The sequence below is a fragment of the Aulonocara stuartgranti genome (assembly GCF_965226115.1).
Source record: "Aulonocara stuartgranti genome assembly, chromosome: 18".
NCBI lineage: Eukaryota > Metazoa > Chordata > Actinopteri > Cichliformes > Cichlidae > Aulonocara > Aulonocara stuartgranti.
The window spans coordinates 35985486-35998810 of NC_138954.1; the positions used below are offsets into that span (position 1 = coordinate 35985486).

Sequence of the window (13325 nt, forward strand, 5' to 3'; positions counted from 1 at the left end):
ACTTTCACCTCCGTCTTTCACATTTCGTCTTGCGGACGTGATTCATTCCTTTATTTCGGGATCTCGTCCCATAGATGGCGGTGACAGCACCTCTGTCATAGAGCTCTCATCTATAAAGAGCTCAGCAGCAGCGGCTACATGTCGCTGATGGAGGGCGGTCAGCATCTGTGGTGACACTGGAGATGGAGGAAGCACCAAGAAACAGCAGAGCCGTTTGCTTGGGTGTTGATGGAGTACAGGAACTGCACCGTCTACAGCAGGGGTGTCAAACTCTAACACACAGTGGGCCAAAATTCAAAACTGGAACAAAGTTGCGGGCTAACGTTAATATTTATTGAAATATATTTATTCCTCCAGATATGAGAATGAATCTTTTCTTATGGACTCAAACAGGTTTTGCTGGAAAACTGAATATGGAACAAGCAAAGCTTAATACTAAACAATATATATATTAGCAGTGTAATACCAGCAGGCCAGCTCTGATAGTCATTTGGTATGGCTTCGCGGGCCAAATGTAATTAGGCCAAATTTGGCCCGCGGGCCAGAGTTTGACACCTATGGTCTATGGAGAAAACACAGGATGGGAGCTAGGAGAGCTGTGCTCTGCAGGGACACAGACGCTTGTGAAAGTGCTGGGCACACGAGACGTGCTGAGGTCTACAGTCAAAGGTTTTAGGGTGGAGCCTCTGCAGAGGTGGAGGGACAGAACGACAAAGGAAGGTCAGCAGAAACAGGATACGTGTGTGTGAAGGTGGGATGAGAATAGCAACAGTTCAGGTTGCACTTTGATGTGGGCGTGTGCGGAGGAGGGGCGGAGCATACGGAGCTGCCAGAGCAGAAACGGTGCGTGGATGTGCGTGCCACTCGTCGATGGTCCACGCTGCACCGTGTTGGTGATGTGAATAAGTGTGTTTGGTGCTGGGACACGTGAAGACAGACTCAAAGCTATGATCACAGCTGGTGGGGAGTTGCTCCACTGTGGGAAATCTATGACCCGTAGGACCTTCCACGCCTTTCAGGCGTTGCGGGCTGCGTGTGGTTGCACGTGTTGGGAGGTGCAGGTTTCCGGTTGCATCGTGAGTGATGATGAAGTTTAAATCAGACTGAGTGGGAGTGGGTGACAATATCAGTAGTTACACCAGAGGTGTCCAGCTCCAGGCCTGGGGGGCCTGCAGGCTTTAGACGTGTCCTCGATCCATCACAGCTGATTTAAATGGCTAAATGACCTCAACATGTCCTGAAGTTCTCCAGAGACCTGGGAATGAACTGTGACATTCAGGTGTGCTGACCCAGGGTCAGATCTAAACCTGCAGGACCCTCCAGGCCTGGAGCTGGACACCCCTGAGTTATAGTGAGCTCTGTTACGGTCGAGGGGTCGCAGCTCTGCTGCTGCGACCATAAAACTGGCTGTAGTTAGAAGCAGCGGTTTCATACTGTATGAATATTCTAACCTGCCAGCTTCTGTTCGGGGACAGACGTCTGTAGCAACTGTTCACAGCTGAGAAGAAGAACGTACCAGAGGAATGACTCCTGTTTAATAAAGGATTTATCACACAGGTAGAAGACAAAGTAAAAAGGTCCTGCTGATAGTTACAAAGCTCTGGTCCAACACCACCTTCCCTCCTATGCACACATTAAATACATTTGATCCCTTTGAAGCGTTTAAATGTCAGACACAGCTCTGCTCATCAACTCACTTAATTACAAACGTGATTCATCTTCCATTTGATTCCAGTTTACATAACATTTGAGGGACAAATTCCAGGACAGCACAACTGGAAACAAGCCGGTGAAGCTCAGCAGGGACGTCCTCTGACCTGCGTCACTGAGCGAGTCCAGTCAAACGTCTTCGAGGTAAACGCTTGTATTAGTGTCGTCTGTGCTGCATCCTCCTCGCCGTCAGCCTGCACGCTGTACAGACGGCCTTGTGTGTCCAATGGTAGCGGGGGTAGTGGAATGACTCTTTTAGTGAAACCTGGGGAAGATTTTACTGCTGAGGACACCGAACGGCGTTCACGTCCTCCTCCGAGCAGGGGCTCGGTTCCCTTTGTCATCCAGGACATTAATGCGACATGCAGCCAGCCCTGCTCTCCTGCACAGTGCACGTGTGAAACATGTTTGATGTCTGTTTAAGGAGCACAACTGTTTGCTCATCATTTTCCAAACTCCGTGTAGTGGCTTCATTCACATTTAGGGAATTTCAGGCTGACCCCGTGTAGTAAAAGGAAATAAGTGCTGCAGAGCCGGGCCTGTCATGTGCACAGTGAAAATCATGGGGGTCAGAGGTGAGAGGAAATCAGCTGCAGCCACTGTACTCAAAAATCATTACAAACTAGCTTATTGTGCGACTCAATTCTTTAAAGCAGTGCAGGTGCAGCTGTGCACGTGTTTGCTGGCCTGTAGTCCGACGCCAGAGGTTTGTTGGAAAATGAAGACAAAACAAGGTTATGAAAGGATGCAAATCTCAGTTTAAAAACAGAAAGCTTCTTGGTTTCAGCAGCGGGTCAGGAAGTCCCACAGGATTCCTGCCGTTCCCTGAAAAAGTTCCCCGTGGTGAGATGATGTGGGAGGAGCCCTGTCAGTTGATTCCATTTGCTTCACTGGAGATGATTGGCAGAGCACCTGCAAACACACACAGTGAAAAGGTGAAGACGCACAAGAAACAGTGTGTGTGTGTGTGTGTGTGTGTGTGTGTGTGTGTGTGTGTGTGTGTGTGTGTGTGTGAGAGAGAGAGAGACTTACGCCCTCTGATCTTGATTGGCCAGATGAGGATGGAGCAAAGGGCCAAAGCTGCGACGATGGAAACGCCTCCCGTTACGATGACCATGATGTAATGGTAGAACCACACACAGGCAGGACAGCACACCACAGTGCTGTCACACACACACACACACACACACACACACACACACACACACACACACACACACACACACAGACAGAAGAGTTTACTGTCAGGATGGGTTCTTTTTAAACACACACACACACGTGTGTGTCCTAGCAGCACAGTACCGGACGTGTGCACATGTAACTGTTTGACATGTTTACTGTTTCTATCTGACGCCGTTGATCAGAACAAGTAACCAAGTCGTCCTACAACCTGACACTGATCACATCTGCAGAGTTTTAGTTAATGACATCAGTTTTAAGGGTTTTAATTTTGCTTTAATTAACAATAAAAACCTCAATGATTCTCAGCAGACTGTCACCGAGACACAGAGGCCACAGTGGTGCAGCGTTCACACTCAGGCATCAGGATGGAGGACACACACACTCTGCCAGATTCTAGTGTGCGTGTGTGTGTGTGTGCGTGCGTGTGTGTGTGTGTGTGTGCGTGTGTGTGTGTGCGTGTGTGTGTGCGTGTGTGTGTGTGTGTGTGTGTGTGTGTGCGCGTGTGTGCGTGTGTGTGTGCGCGTGTGTGCGTGTGTGTGCGTGTACTAACTGGCAGGGATGCAGGGCCTGAATGATCATCACTGCCAGTCCATTGGCCAGCTTGTCAGTGAAACTCATGGCTCCGTACACGAACGCTGCGCTTTGCTGCAAAGAGATGAACAAATTCGCTCAAACAACAGGATCCTTCGTCCTCCGCCTCGGCCTTTCACGCACGTCTTACCGTCTGATCTGCAATGAGCTCCGCAGTCATGGCGAGCGATATGACCAGGATGGTGGCGGACCCGGCCCCCAGCAGCACGGCCGCCCCGTATACCTGCTGACCCATGGTGACGTCCAGCAGCACCCAATACGAGAACGCCATGATCAGCAGCAGGCCCACGAAGTAAGTAAGCTGGACCAATCAGAGGACAGAAGACACATGACAGTGACCCACTTCTGCCTTTTTGATGATGCAGATACAGAAGCAATCACATCCTGTTACTGAGTAATGAAGTATTGTTACTGTGAACACAGCACAGGCTCCACCTTCCCCATTTCTGTGGTGCAATCGTGTCAGCGTGACTGACAAGAACAAATATGACGTTTTGTTTTCTACAGCGAGGAGCGCAGCGAGTCCCTCAGAGCCACTCGTGCTGCTTTCAGAAACCTGACCTGGTTTACTTACACATTTCCCAATGAGTTTGCTGACAGGCTTCATGATAAAGGAGGACAGGAAGCCGCTCACGTACATCACCAATGGGATGGTAGCTATGAACTTCTGTTGGGAGGAAAAAACAAGCAGAAGATGAGCGCGTGACGACAACCCAGCGTGTTACGGGTGAACTGGACGATTTCCCGTCACCTTTGGCAGCCCCAGAGTGTTGATGAGATACATGGAGATGTACGTCTGAGACAGGTTGACGATCAGCCTGGTGGACATGTAGAGCACGGCCACCTGCAGAGACACAGCGAGCAGGTCTGCTGATGCAGCTACGATATCAAAATCCTACATCTCAAGCTGAACGGGCGCTGACGCCCGCCCAGCCTTGGAAGCTGCTCCCGTCATTCTGAAGAGGTTCGGGTGGAGGTGGCGTCAGTGCTTAAGTCATTCAAAGCTCCATACCTGGTAGAAAGAAGGCTGTCGCAGCCAGCATTTCCACTGCAGGAGAGACGAGAAGGTGTTGGAGCGCGGCAGCAGTGGCCTCCGCTCCCCCTCGGCCTCCTCCGACTCCTCGCTTGCTCCATTGCTCTCTTTTGTTCCCACGTGGAAAACGACGGAGAAGACGACACCGATCCCCAAAACAATTAGTGACAGATTCTGCAATTACACACAGCGTGGCACACCTCATCATCGCTGCTACAAACAAGCTCCTGCTGCCCTGAGTGGGCGGAGTTATCAAACCCTGGGATCACCGTTTCTATCGACTGTTCATTTCTGTCCCACCTGTCAGCCCGGCAGCTTCTGCTGTGGCCGGCGAGCTTCGTCTCCCCTCTTTAAAAGCTGATCTACACAGTAAATATCATCCAGATGCAGCGCGGCCGCCATCTTTATATGCTGAGTGCAAAAGTATCATTGATGGCTTTATGTGGTCTGTACAGTCGTCACCATATAAATACAAAAAAGAAAAGTACACAACTTTGCTGTCACACTGTTACTGCCTGTTCCTGTGTGCAAATGAAGGTAATTAGGTTCAAGGAGGCTTTGTTGTAGAACAGAGGGAAACCTGGATGATCAACCCAAAGCTTCTTAATCTTGTGACTGCGTCGAGGAGGCAGCACTCACAGAAAGCCAAGTGAATAATGAATCTGCTTCCCGTCACAGCCCTGCACAGAGTTCTGCTGAAGCATGTTTGTGCAGCAGCAGGATATACAGCAGTGTTTGTGTTCAAAGCTGCCACAAACCCAGAGAAACCTCACCACTGTCCTGATCTGCTCGTGTACACAGAAAACTGCAGGTGGGAGCACCAAGCACAAACATAACATTAACAACAAACACAAGAATCCTGGGTCTGTATTTTCTGCTTGAATAAAAACTAATAGAAACGTGCACCTTTCTGCAAAAACAAGTGTAGGAAGAGACATTTACATCCTGGGTTTTTTCCACAGTACACATCTACATTCACAGTCTTACAGAGTACGCTGGCAGAGCCAGAGGCTTGAACTCCAACAGCTTTCAGCCCCACTCTGATGCTGCTACACCGTGCTGTGCTCGCAGCTATGCCCACGCGTCAGCCTGCTCACCCTGAAGATGATGATGTCTGCTGGTCCCAGTGAATCAGGGTCTTCATCCTCTCCAGCCTGGACGTGAAACAGCAGGTAAGCCACTCCATACACGGTGATGTTGGCTATCACTGTGAACGCGTACCTGCTCCCACACACAAAGCACAGAGTGGACGTTCACACCGTGATGCACGTTCAAGGTGAGGAAACATGAAAAGGGTGATTCTGTTCATCTGGATGTTTTCAGTGGGAGAAACGTTTCATCCTCATCAGCTGACTGCAGGTTTCAACCTTATAAACAGGTGACTGAAACCAGCTGACTGAGCGCTGGGCTGTGAGGTCACTTCCTGGATGTTTTCAGTTTCTGCCACTGAAAACATCCAGATGAACAGCATCAACCTTTGGGATGTGCATCTATCTTTTGATTCTCGTCATGTAAAGCACGCGTGTATTAACCTGTACGCGGTGAGCTCTACTTTAGCATGCTCACAAGTGACCAGCTCTGGGATGAGGGACAGGTGAGAGATCTGCGTGGCGGCCCAGCCGAACTGAAAGATGATGATGAATGGGACGAAGTAGATTAGACTGGCCCACTGAGGGGTGAGGAAGCTGCAGCCCACACACTGGTTAAAGATGAAGGCAAAGGAGAGCACTACGCTCAGTGTACCTGGATGTAAACACATACAGAAGCAAAGAGATGACACAACGCGGATCATATCTATGTATTATTGGTTTTTCATTTACCCCCTCCCCATTAACTAGTACCAGATGAGCACATAGAGGAACATAATGAGAACAGAGCTCTTCACAGCTGACCTCAGTGGCTAACAGGGGTTTGGTTTCCCCTCATCTGCCTTCTGCATGCATCAGGACTATTTCAGCAGATGTTGCACAGCAGCTTGGCAACCAGATGACGCAGTCGCCCAACGAGAACTCTGGGGAAACTTTCATACGTCTCAGCACCGCTGCTTTTAGTTCTGTGCTTTTGTTCCTGCTTGACAGCTGCTTTGGTAACACAATAGGCAACAATATGCACAAGCCTCAGCCTGTTTCCCTACGGGGCTCTTGTTTGCACAGCGTTAAGTTGTTAAAACGTATCATGTGAAGCTGATCAATAAAATCCACGGTAGGTGTTGGAGCACAGTCTTTCCATGTATATGTATACATGCACAGCAGGCTGACTGTGGTTAATCAGTGCAAACCTACCTTGACCTTTTGGTTCATATGGCAGACTTTCCTGGAAAATAGCACGGTAAACAATTAAAGTCATGAGACGGGGCAATATCCACGCACATCTTTTACTTTAGCCCTAAATTTTTATAAGTGCATTTTAAGTCTCACCAGCCACTCACATTTAACTGAACCGAGTCGATGTACTGAAAGTCCTGGAGTAACAAACAACTTCACGGCTGTTATCATCAAACTAAACAAAATCCAACTTGAATGAAGATGATTTAATTTTCCAGGGACGTCATATCCAGCAGTGTTTCTGTGTGTTGTGGTGGGATTGAAGCGTTTAAGGCAAACTTTGTCTAAACTGAATGTTTCTGATGTTTGGTCTCCAGCAGCCACCATAGTTGGGATTATGCACTTGAAATGGGAACGGTGGGAACGTCGATCTCTGTCTGTAGTCACGAGAGTTTACACACCAACCCTAAAAAGCAGAGCTTTCAGATTTCGCGGTAAATCTGCTCACAACACTGTTTCTCCTGAAAGGCTAAGCTGATTGTTTTGGGCTCAGAAACAATCAGCTTTTATTTCCACTCAGCAAAAACTGAAAAGACTCAGCTTATCTTCAAAAACATCACTATTCCCAGTATGGCTATCACTGCCATAAGAATACACATACTCTGTGCACATGCTGCCTACAGACAGCATCTCACAGTATGTTACCCATAGCACGTGTTAGTAACTATGACCAGAGGACTGACTGGTGTCTCAGGTCCACGAGGCCCTAAAACAAAACGACACCCAAAAATAAAGAAATAAAAATGAAGACGTCACTCAAACGCAGCTTAATGACTCTCAGGGCACATGACCTCTGAGAGAATCACACACCAAGTCATTGATGTGCAGTGACGACTAAAACCTGCACTCTGTGCTGTCACGATGACAGCGGTGACCGTATGACATTATTTATAAATATCTCAGCTATTATTCATGCTCATAGGTTAGCAACAAAGAACTGAGCATGATCTAACGTGTTCATTTTAGGATAAACAGTAGTGGCTGGTTGGTACCAGAGCTGCGGGTTGTGCTGCAGTGGACCTGCCCATTGTGGTGTTTCATGGTGAATGCCAGTCAGGCTTTAAAGAGGAGGAGAAAATGTCTGCAGCAGCATCTGTTCAGGGGTCTCAGTGTCGCCCCTCTATGGCGCATGGATTTAATGTCATTAACACCAAAGCAGTTGAAACTTAACCTCTGCTGAACACTATGAACACAGAGGTTTATCTGACTGAGACATATCCATGCGCATATACAGATGTATTTATATATGAGAGACAAAGGGCTCTGCTTTCACTTTGTGTACTTACCAACTAAATGCCACGTCTTCCTCTTGCCGTAGTTTCTACAGCCGGGGCTTCGGTCGGACTCGTAGCCAATAAGAGGCGTACAGATACCATCGGCTACCTGCCCGACCAGCAAAAGCACACCTGCACCAAAGGAGACACGCTGTGACCTACTGCAACAATCACTGAGAACAGACACAACAACAGCAAGGACACAGTCACTTATATCCGTCTGCACCTTGGTGTTACAGCACCGCACGCTGAAGCTAAACTGTTAAACTGTGAGTAGTCCTCACAGTAAATGAGGACGGATGTGCAGAGACAAAGACAGTGAAATACAGGTCTTAAATAATCAGGCCCCATCTTATCTTAATGACCTTGTAGTACCATATCACCCTATTAGAGCACTTCGCTCTCGCTCTGCAGGCCTACTTGTTGTTCCTAGAGTATTTAAAAGTAGAATGGGAGGCAGAGCCTTCAGTTTTCAGGCCCCTCTTCTGTGGAACCAGCTTCCAGTTTGGATTCAGGAGACAGACACTATCTCTACTTTCAAGATTAGGCTTCAAACTTTCCTTTTTGCTAAAGCATATAGTTAGGGCTGGACCAGGTGACCCTGAATCCTCCCTTAGTTATGCTGCAATAGACGTAGGCTGCCGGGGATTCCCATGATGCACTGGGTGTTTCTTCTTCACTCACTATGTGTTAACAGACCTCTCTGCATTGAATCATATCTGTTATTAACCTCTGTCTCTCTTCCACAGCATGTCTTTATCCTGTCTTCCTTCTCTCACCCCAACCAATCACAGCAGATGGCCCCGCCCCTCCCTGCGCCTGGTTCTGCTGGAGGTTTCTTCCTGTTAAAAGGGAGTTTTTCCTTCCCACTGTCGCCAAAGTGCTGCTCATAGGGGGTCATCTGATTGTTGGGTTTTTCTCTGTACCTATGAAGCGCCTTTTGTTGTGATTTGGCGCTATATAAATAAAATTGAATTGAATTGAAACCATTCATCACGCTCAGCTGGGCTCAGGAAAAGACCTAATCCAACTCCCGCGTGTGGACAAAGACGTGACACGTGGTGGTGACGTCAGAGTGTGAACGTCATCCAGTGATGGCGTCACGAAGACGTCAGAACTGAAACTTTAAAGATGTTAAGCAGCACATGTTACACTGGGTGACATAATGACCCCCACAGCACTGCTGTGAGGCTCGTCAGAGAAAACAAAGCCTGGCGATGTGCAAACATGACCCGCGAGTACCGGTGTTCCAGATCTACTGGCGTTTAGATCAACTGGCGTTGGTCGAACAGATGTGTGGCAGTCTTGCGTTTCAGGAGCTGCTACCGACAAACCAGCAAAAAAACGCCAAATGTGTCACCTGTGACACTTGTGAGGTTGTCTCAAACACACTCCGTCAGTCTTGATGCTGTTGAACAACAAAATGTTTAAAATGTGGCGAGTTTACCTGGTGATATCCTCACGCGCGACGCGATCGCGAAAACAGCAAACAAGTAACACCACGCCGTTGTTGTTCACAGGACAGCAAGAGTCAACGATCGGGAGACTCTAGTCGTCGTTATCGTTCCCCTCGCACGGTTTATTTCTCCGGTTTCAGCGTTTTTGCTTCACAACTACAGCGAGCAGTTTACTTTGTGCACTAACATGGAGTCGAGTCAACCAGCGCCACCTCTGGCCAAGTGCCACAGCCTACAGCCAGATCAACCTGTGACACACATCTGCAGCACGTTTGAATTCGTGTCATGCACATTTGTACCTTTCAATTGTGTGTTTGTGCGTCATGCAAACAAACCTTTGAAAAGAATGAAATGATATCATATATTCCTTATTGGCCTACATTTGTACAAAATGCCAAATTATATACACAAAGTCATAGAAATCACCACTCCAATTGGTCATCATGATTTTAATATTCTCTTTTTCCATAACAATGAAACACGCCTTGGACAAATATGACACATCAATATTTCATTAGTGTTGTCACATCACATCCTGTAAGCATCGTCTGTCTGTGTCCTTTACCTGGAAATGAATATTTCCAGCCAATATAGGCAATTCATCAACATGGCTGGAGTTATATACAGTCTGTATAAGTGTGGTTAATCCAATGAAGATTTGTAAGGAGACGGCAGTTACTGTGAATTCACAGCAGTTACACAGTGATTAGTAATAAACAGCCAGTGAGAGTGAGTGGATATGACTGTTCCCACCACTAACACATGACCATAGCCCACTACTAGATTAACTTGTGACACATCTGCACCTGCTGCTATGATCACATTGAGTAGAGGCTGAGTGGCTGCACTTACCCCTGGTACATCCAAATCTACCCACAAACATGTTGAAAGATGCAATGCCAGCAATGTGGATTGTCAACACTAAAAACAATCAGTAAGCAAAGACAACAGGGATCATTTGTTTCTGTTTATTTAGCACCCACAACATTTGTAGTCGCCTTCTGCACAGGGGAAGTCCACACACACTGTGTGGTACCACTTTCCACAGAAGGTGCATTCAGTCTGCAAGATTGAATGAGATTGTCAGAGTCATTGTCTGACTGTTTATTACTAATCACTGTGTAACTGCTGTACATTCACAGTAACTGCCATCTCCTTATAAATGTCTATTAGATTGACCACACTTATGCAGACTGTATATCACAACCAACTCTAACATGTTTGTTTGCAGAGGGCAGACACAGGCAGACTACGCTAACGACATGTGATGTTACAACACTGGTGAAATATTAGTGTGTTCACGACATTTTTCGTATGGGCAAAAGTATTGATATCAGGATGGTGATTCTTATGTGTATGTCATTTGGCATTTTGTACAAATGTAGGCTGATAATAAATATATGATATCATTTCATTCATTTCAAAGGTTTGTTTGCATGACGCACAAACAGACACAATTGAAAGGTACAAATGTGCATGACACGAATTCAAACGTGGTGCAGATGTGTGTCACAGGCTGATCTGGCTGTAGGCTGTGGCACTTGGCCAGAGGTGGCGCTGGTTGACTCGACTCCATGTTAGTGCACAAAGTAAACAGCACGCTGTAGTTGTGAAGCAAAAACGCTGAATTCGGAGAAATAAACCGTGCGAGGGGAACGATAACGACGACAAGAGTCTCCCGATCGTTTACTCTTTGTGTCCTGTGAACAACATCGGCGTGGTGTTAACTGTTTGCTGTTTTCGCGATCGCGTCGCGCGTGAGGATATCACCAGGTAAACTCGCCACATTTTAAACATTTTGTTGTTCAACAGCATCAAGACTGACGGAGTGTGTTTGAGACAACCTCACAAGTGTCACAGGTGACACATTTGGCGTTTTTTGCTGGTTTGTCGGTAGCAGCTCCTGAAACGCAAGACTGCCACACATCTGTTCGACCAACGCCAGTTGATCTAAACGCCAGTAGATCTGGAACACCGGCCGCGCTGAGGACGACACGCGGACTAACCTGCACTCGTGTTTTGGAATCCCAGCACCGAGTGGTAGAAAACCAGCAGATATGTGAACCACATGGAGGCACACAGGTCGTTGAGAAAGTGCCCCACCGCGTAGCTGAGCCTCTTCAGCAGAGGGAGAGAACCGTCCGTGTCCGACATCCCGGCTGGAGGAAGACCAGAGCCCAGCTTACACGAGAGGAGCTTCGGCTAGCTTTTTCCACGTCTGGGGGAAGGAGGCTGAATGTCGACAGCCCCGTTTCGGTTCCCCTTTTTACGACTGATCTCCTTTATACGGTTTTACCATCCGGTTTAGTAAGAGCATGTGTCGCAACTTAACCAGCTAGTCAGTCCCTTTAATTCAGGTGCCAGTTTCCTCTTGAAATCAGGTGACATGCAGCGATGTGGCCAAGCCGGGAGGAGCGTCTGAGAGGAAGGAAAACCGAAACAGAAGCGCATCAGTGGGCGAAGGGGAATTTCACCGCCGCACAGCTCCACTTACATCACAACACAACAGGCAGCGAATGAAAAGTCACCCCGGGACATGTTACGGTACAAAGATGAAGAAAAGACCGGAGACTGAACATGTAACCGGTAAATACAGAAGCGCAGCTCCTCCGCTTACCTTCAGCTAACCGGCTACAAACCTGCACACAAAACACAATCAGATGTAAACAAGACCGGCGAAGATGACGTAGTAGAAACTGCCCAATGGGGAAGCCGTCTTGCTCCTTTCAGCCAATAGCTGGAGCCCGCAGAGTTACCTTGTTCACGTGACGCACACTTCAGACCTCGTGATGTTAGCGCTTGATTCAGAGCGCAGAGACAGCACGACGATCAAAGGGAGTGATTATTTTAAACAAAAGTAAAGCGCGACGAGGCAGCCAGGAAACCCACGTGGTTGAAACAACCCGCGGATCCAGCAAGCGTGAGCAGTTTCTCCATGACACAGTCAAGCTGTATAACAACACTACTTTATCCATCCAAGCCCGAACTCCGGACATTTATCTGCACGGTTACTTTGAGCAGCTGCAAAAATAACTTCTTATTTCATCAAACTTTGAGTCCTGAAATGTTACCTCCGTCTTTGCTGTCGCAGAAATCCCTGTCCCAGTGTCCTGGTGCAAAGACACGTTACTAAAGTTCATCCGTCAGAGCTGCAGATACATCAGCTGTTAGGATCAATGCCAGCCACACTTCCTCTTCCTCTTCAGCCTGACATTAACTGCCCTGCTGAAGCAGACTTCAGAAATCCCAGAAGTGTAAATTCAACAACAATGACCGACCCGCTGAGTGGGCCACAGCTGTGCCCGCTCACCTGGGCTGTAACATTTGCATGTGTTAAATGGTAGTTTCCATTAGCCATTAATGGAGGACACCAGGGAACTAGGTCACCTCAGGATGAATTACTGTAAGCTGGTACTTTACTCGCACCATCTTCAGGTACTTGTTAAATACGGTGCTTTATTACTAGAAACAGCCACAAAGCTCAACTTGAACTTTTTGCTTTGTCAGGAAATGTAAGCATGGTAACAGGTAACCAGGATGGACTTTGCACACATTACCAGCCCACTGGACCCTGTTCACACCACTTTCACAGCTTCCATGCCCGCCTCAGTCTAAACAGAGTCTAATGAATGGTTGACAAATCAGTTCAGTTCATGCATTCTCATGTCAGGACTGTCAAAGCACAGGCAGCTTGTACTGCATTTGTGTTTATGAATACAAAGAAATCTATTGTGCTGTTACCGTAGTGACTGCA

At 47.6% G+C, this 13325-nt stretch overlaps 1 protein-coding gene across 3 annotated transcripts; it reads right to left on the reverse strand.

Moving 5' to 3' along the window:
• Positions 1–1513: 1513 nt before the first annotated feature.
• On the reverse strand, positions 1514–13301 carry LOC309694185 (major facilitator superfamily domain-containing protein 12-like). 3 transcript variants are annotated; one of them, XM_082514039.1, is made up of 12 exons: positions 12643–13301; positions 11578–11989; positions 8127–8246; positions 6049–6259; positions 5614–5737; positions 4496–4690; positions 4235–4327; positions 4058–4150; positions 3614–3784; positions 3443–3537; positions 2743–2873; positions 1514–2622 (listed from the first exon to the last, which is right to left on the reverse strand). In XM_082514039.1, the coding sequence occupies exons 2-12, from the start codon at positions 11723–11725 to the stop codon at positions 2579–2581; spliced, it is 1425 nt and encodes a 474-aa protein (XP_082370165.1). In that variant the 5' UTR covers positions 11726–11989; positions 12643–13301; the 3' UTR covers positions 1514–2578. The 3 variants fall into 3 exon arrangements, with proteins under 3 accessions (XP_082370165.1, XP_082370164.1, XP_082370163.1); XM_082514038.1 differs by lacking the exon at positions 12643–13301 and adding an exon at positions 12189–12635; XM_082514037.1 differs by lacking the exon at positions 12643–13301 and having other exon boundaries at positions 11578–12635.
• Between the last annotated feature and the right edge of the window lie 24 nt (positions 13302–13325).

Excerpts from the sequence above, each read along its gene's own strand:
- LOC309694185 (XM_082514039.1), bottom strand. The coding sequence starts at position 11,725 with ATGTCGGACACGGACGGTTCTCTCCCTCTGCTGAAGAGGCTCAGCTAC. Across the intron at positions 2,874-3,442 it reads CAGGCCCTGCATCCCTGCCA|CACTGTGGTGTGCTGTCCTG; the intron begins GTTAGTACACGC and ends TGTGTGTGACAG. Across the intron at positions 2,623-2,742 it reads GCCAATCAAGATCAGAGGGC|GTGCTCTGCCAATCATCTCC; the intron begins GTAAGTCTCTCT and ends GTGTGTTTGCAG.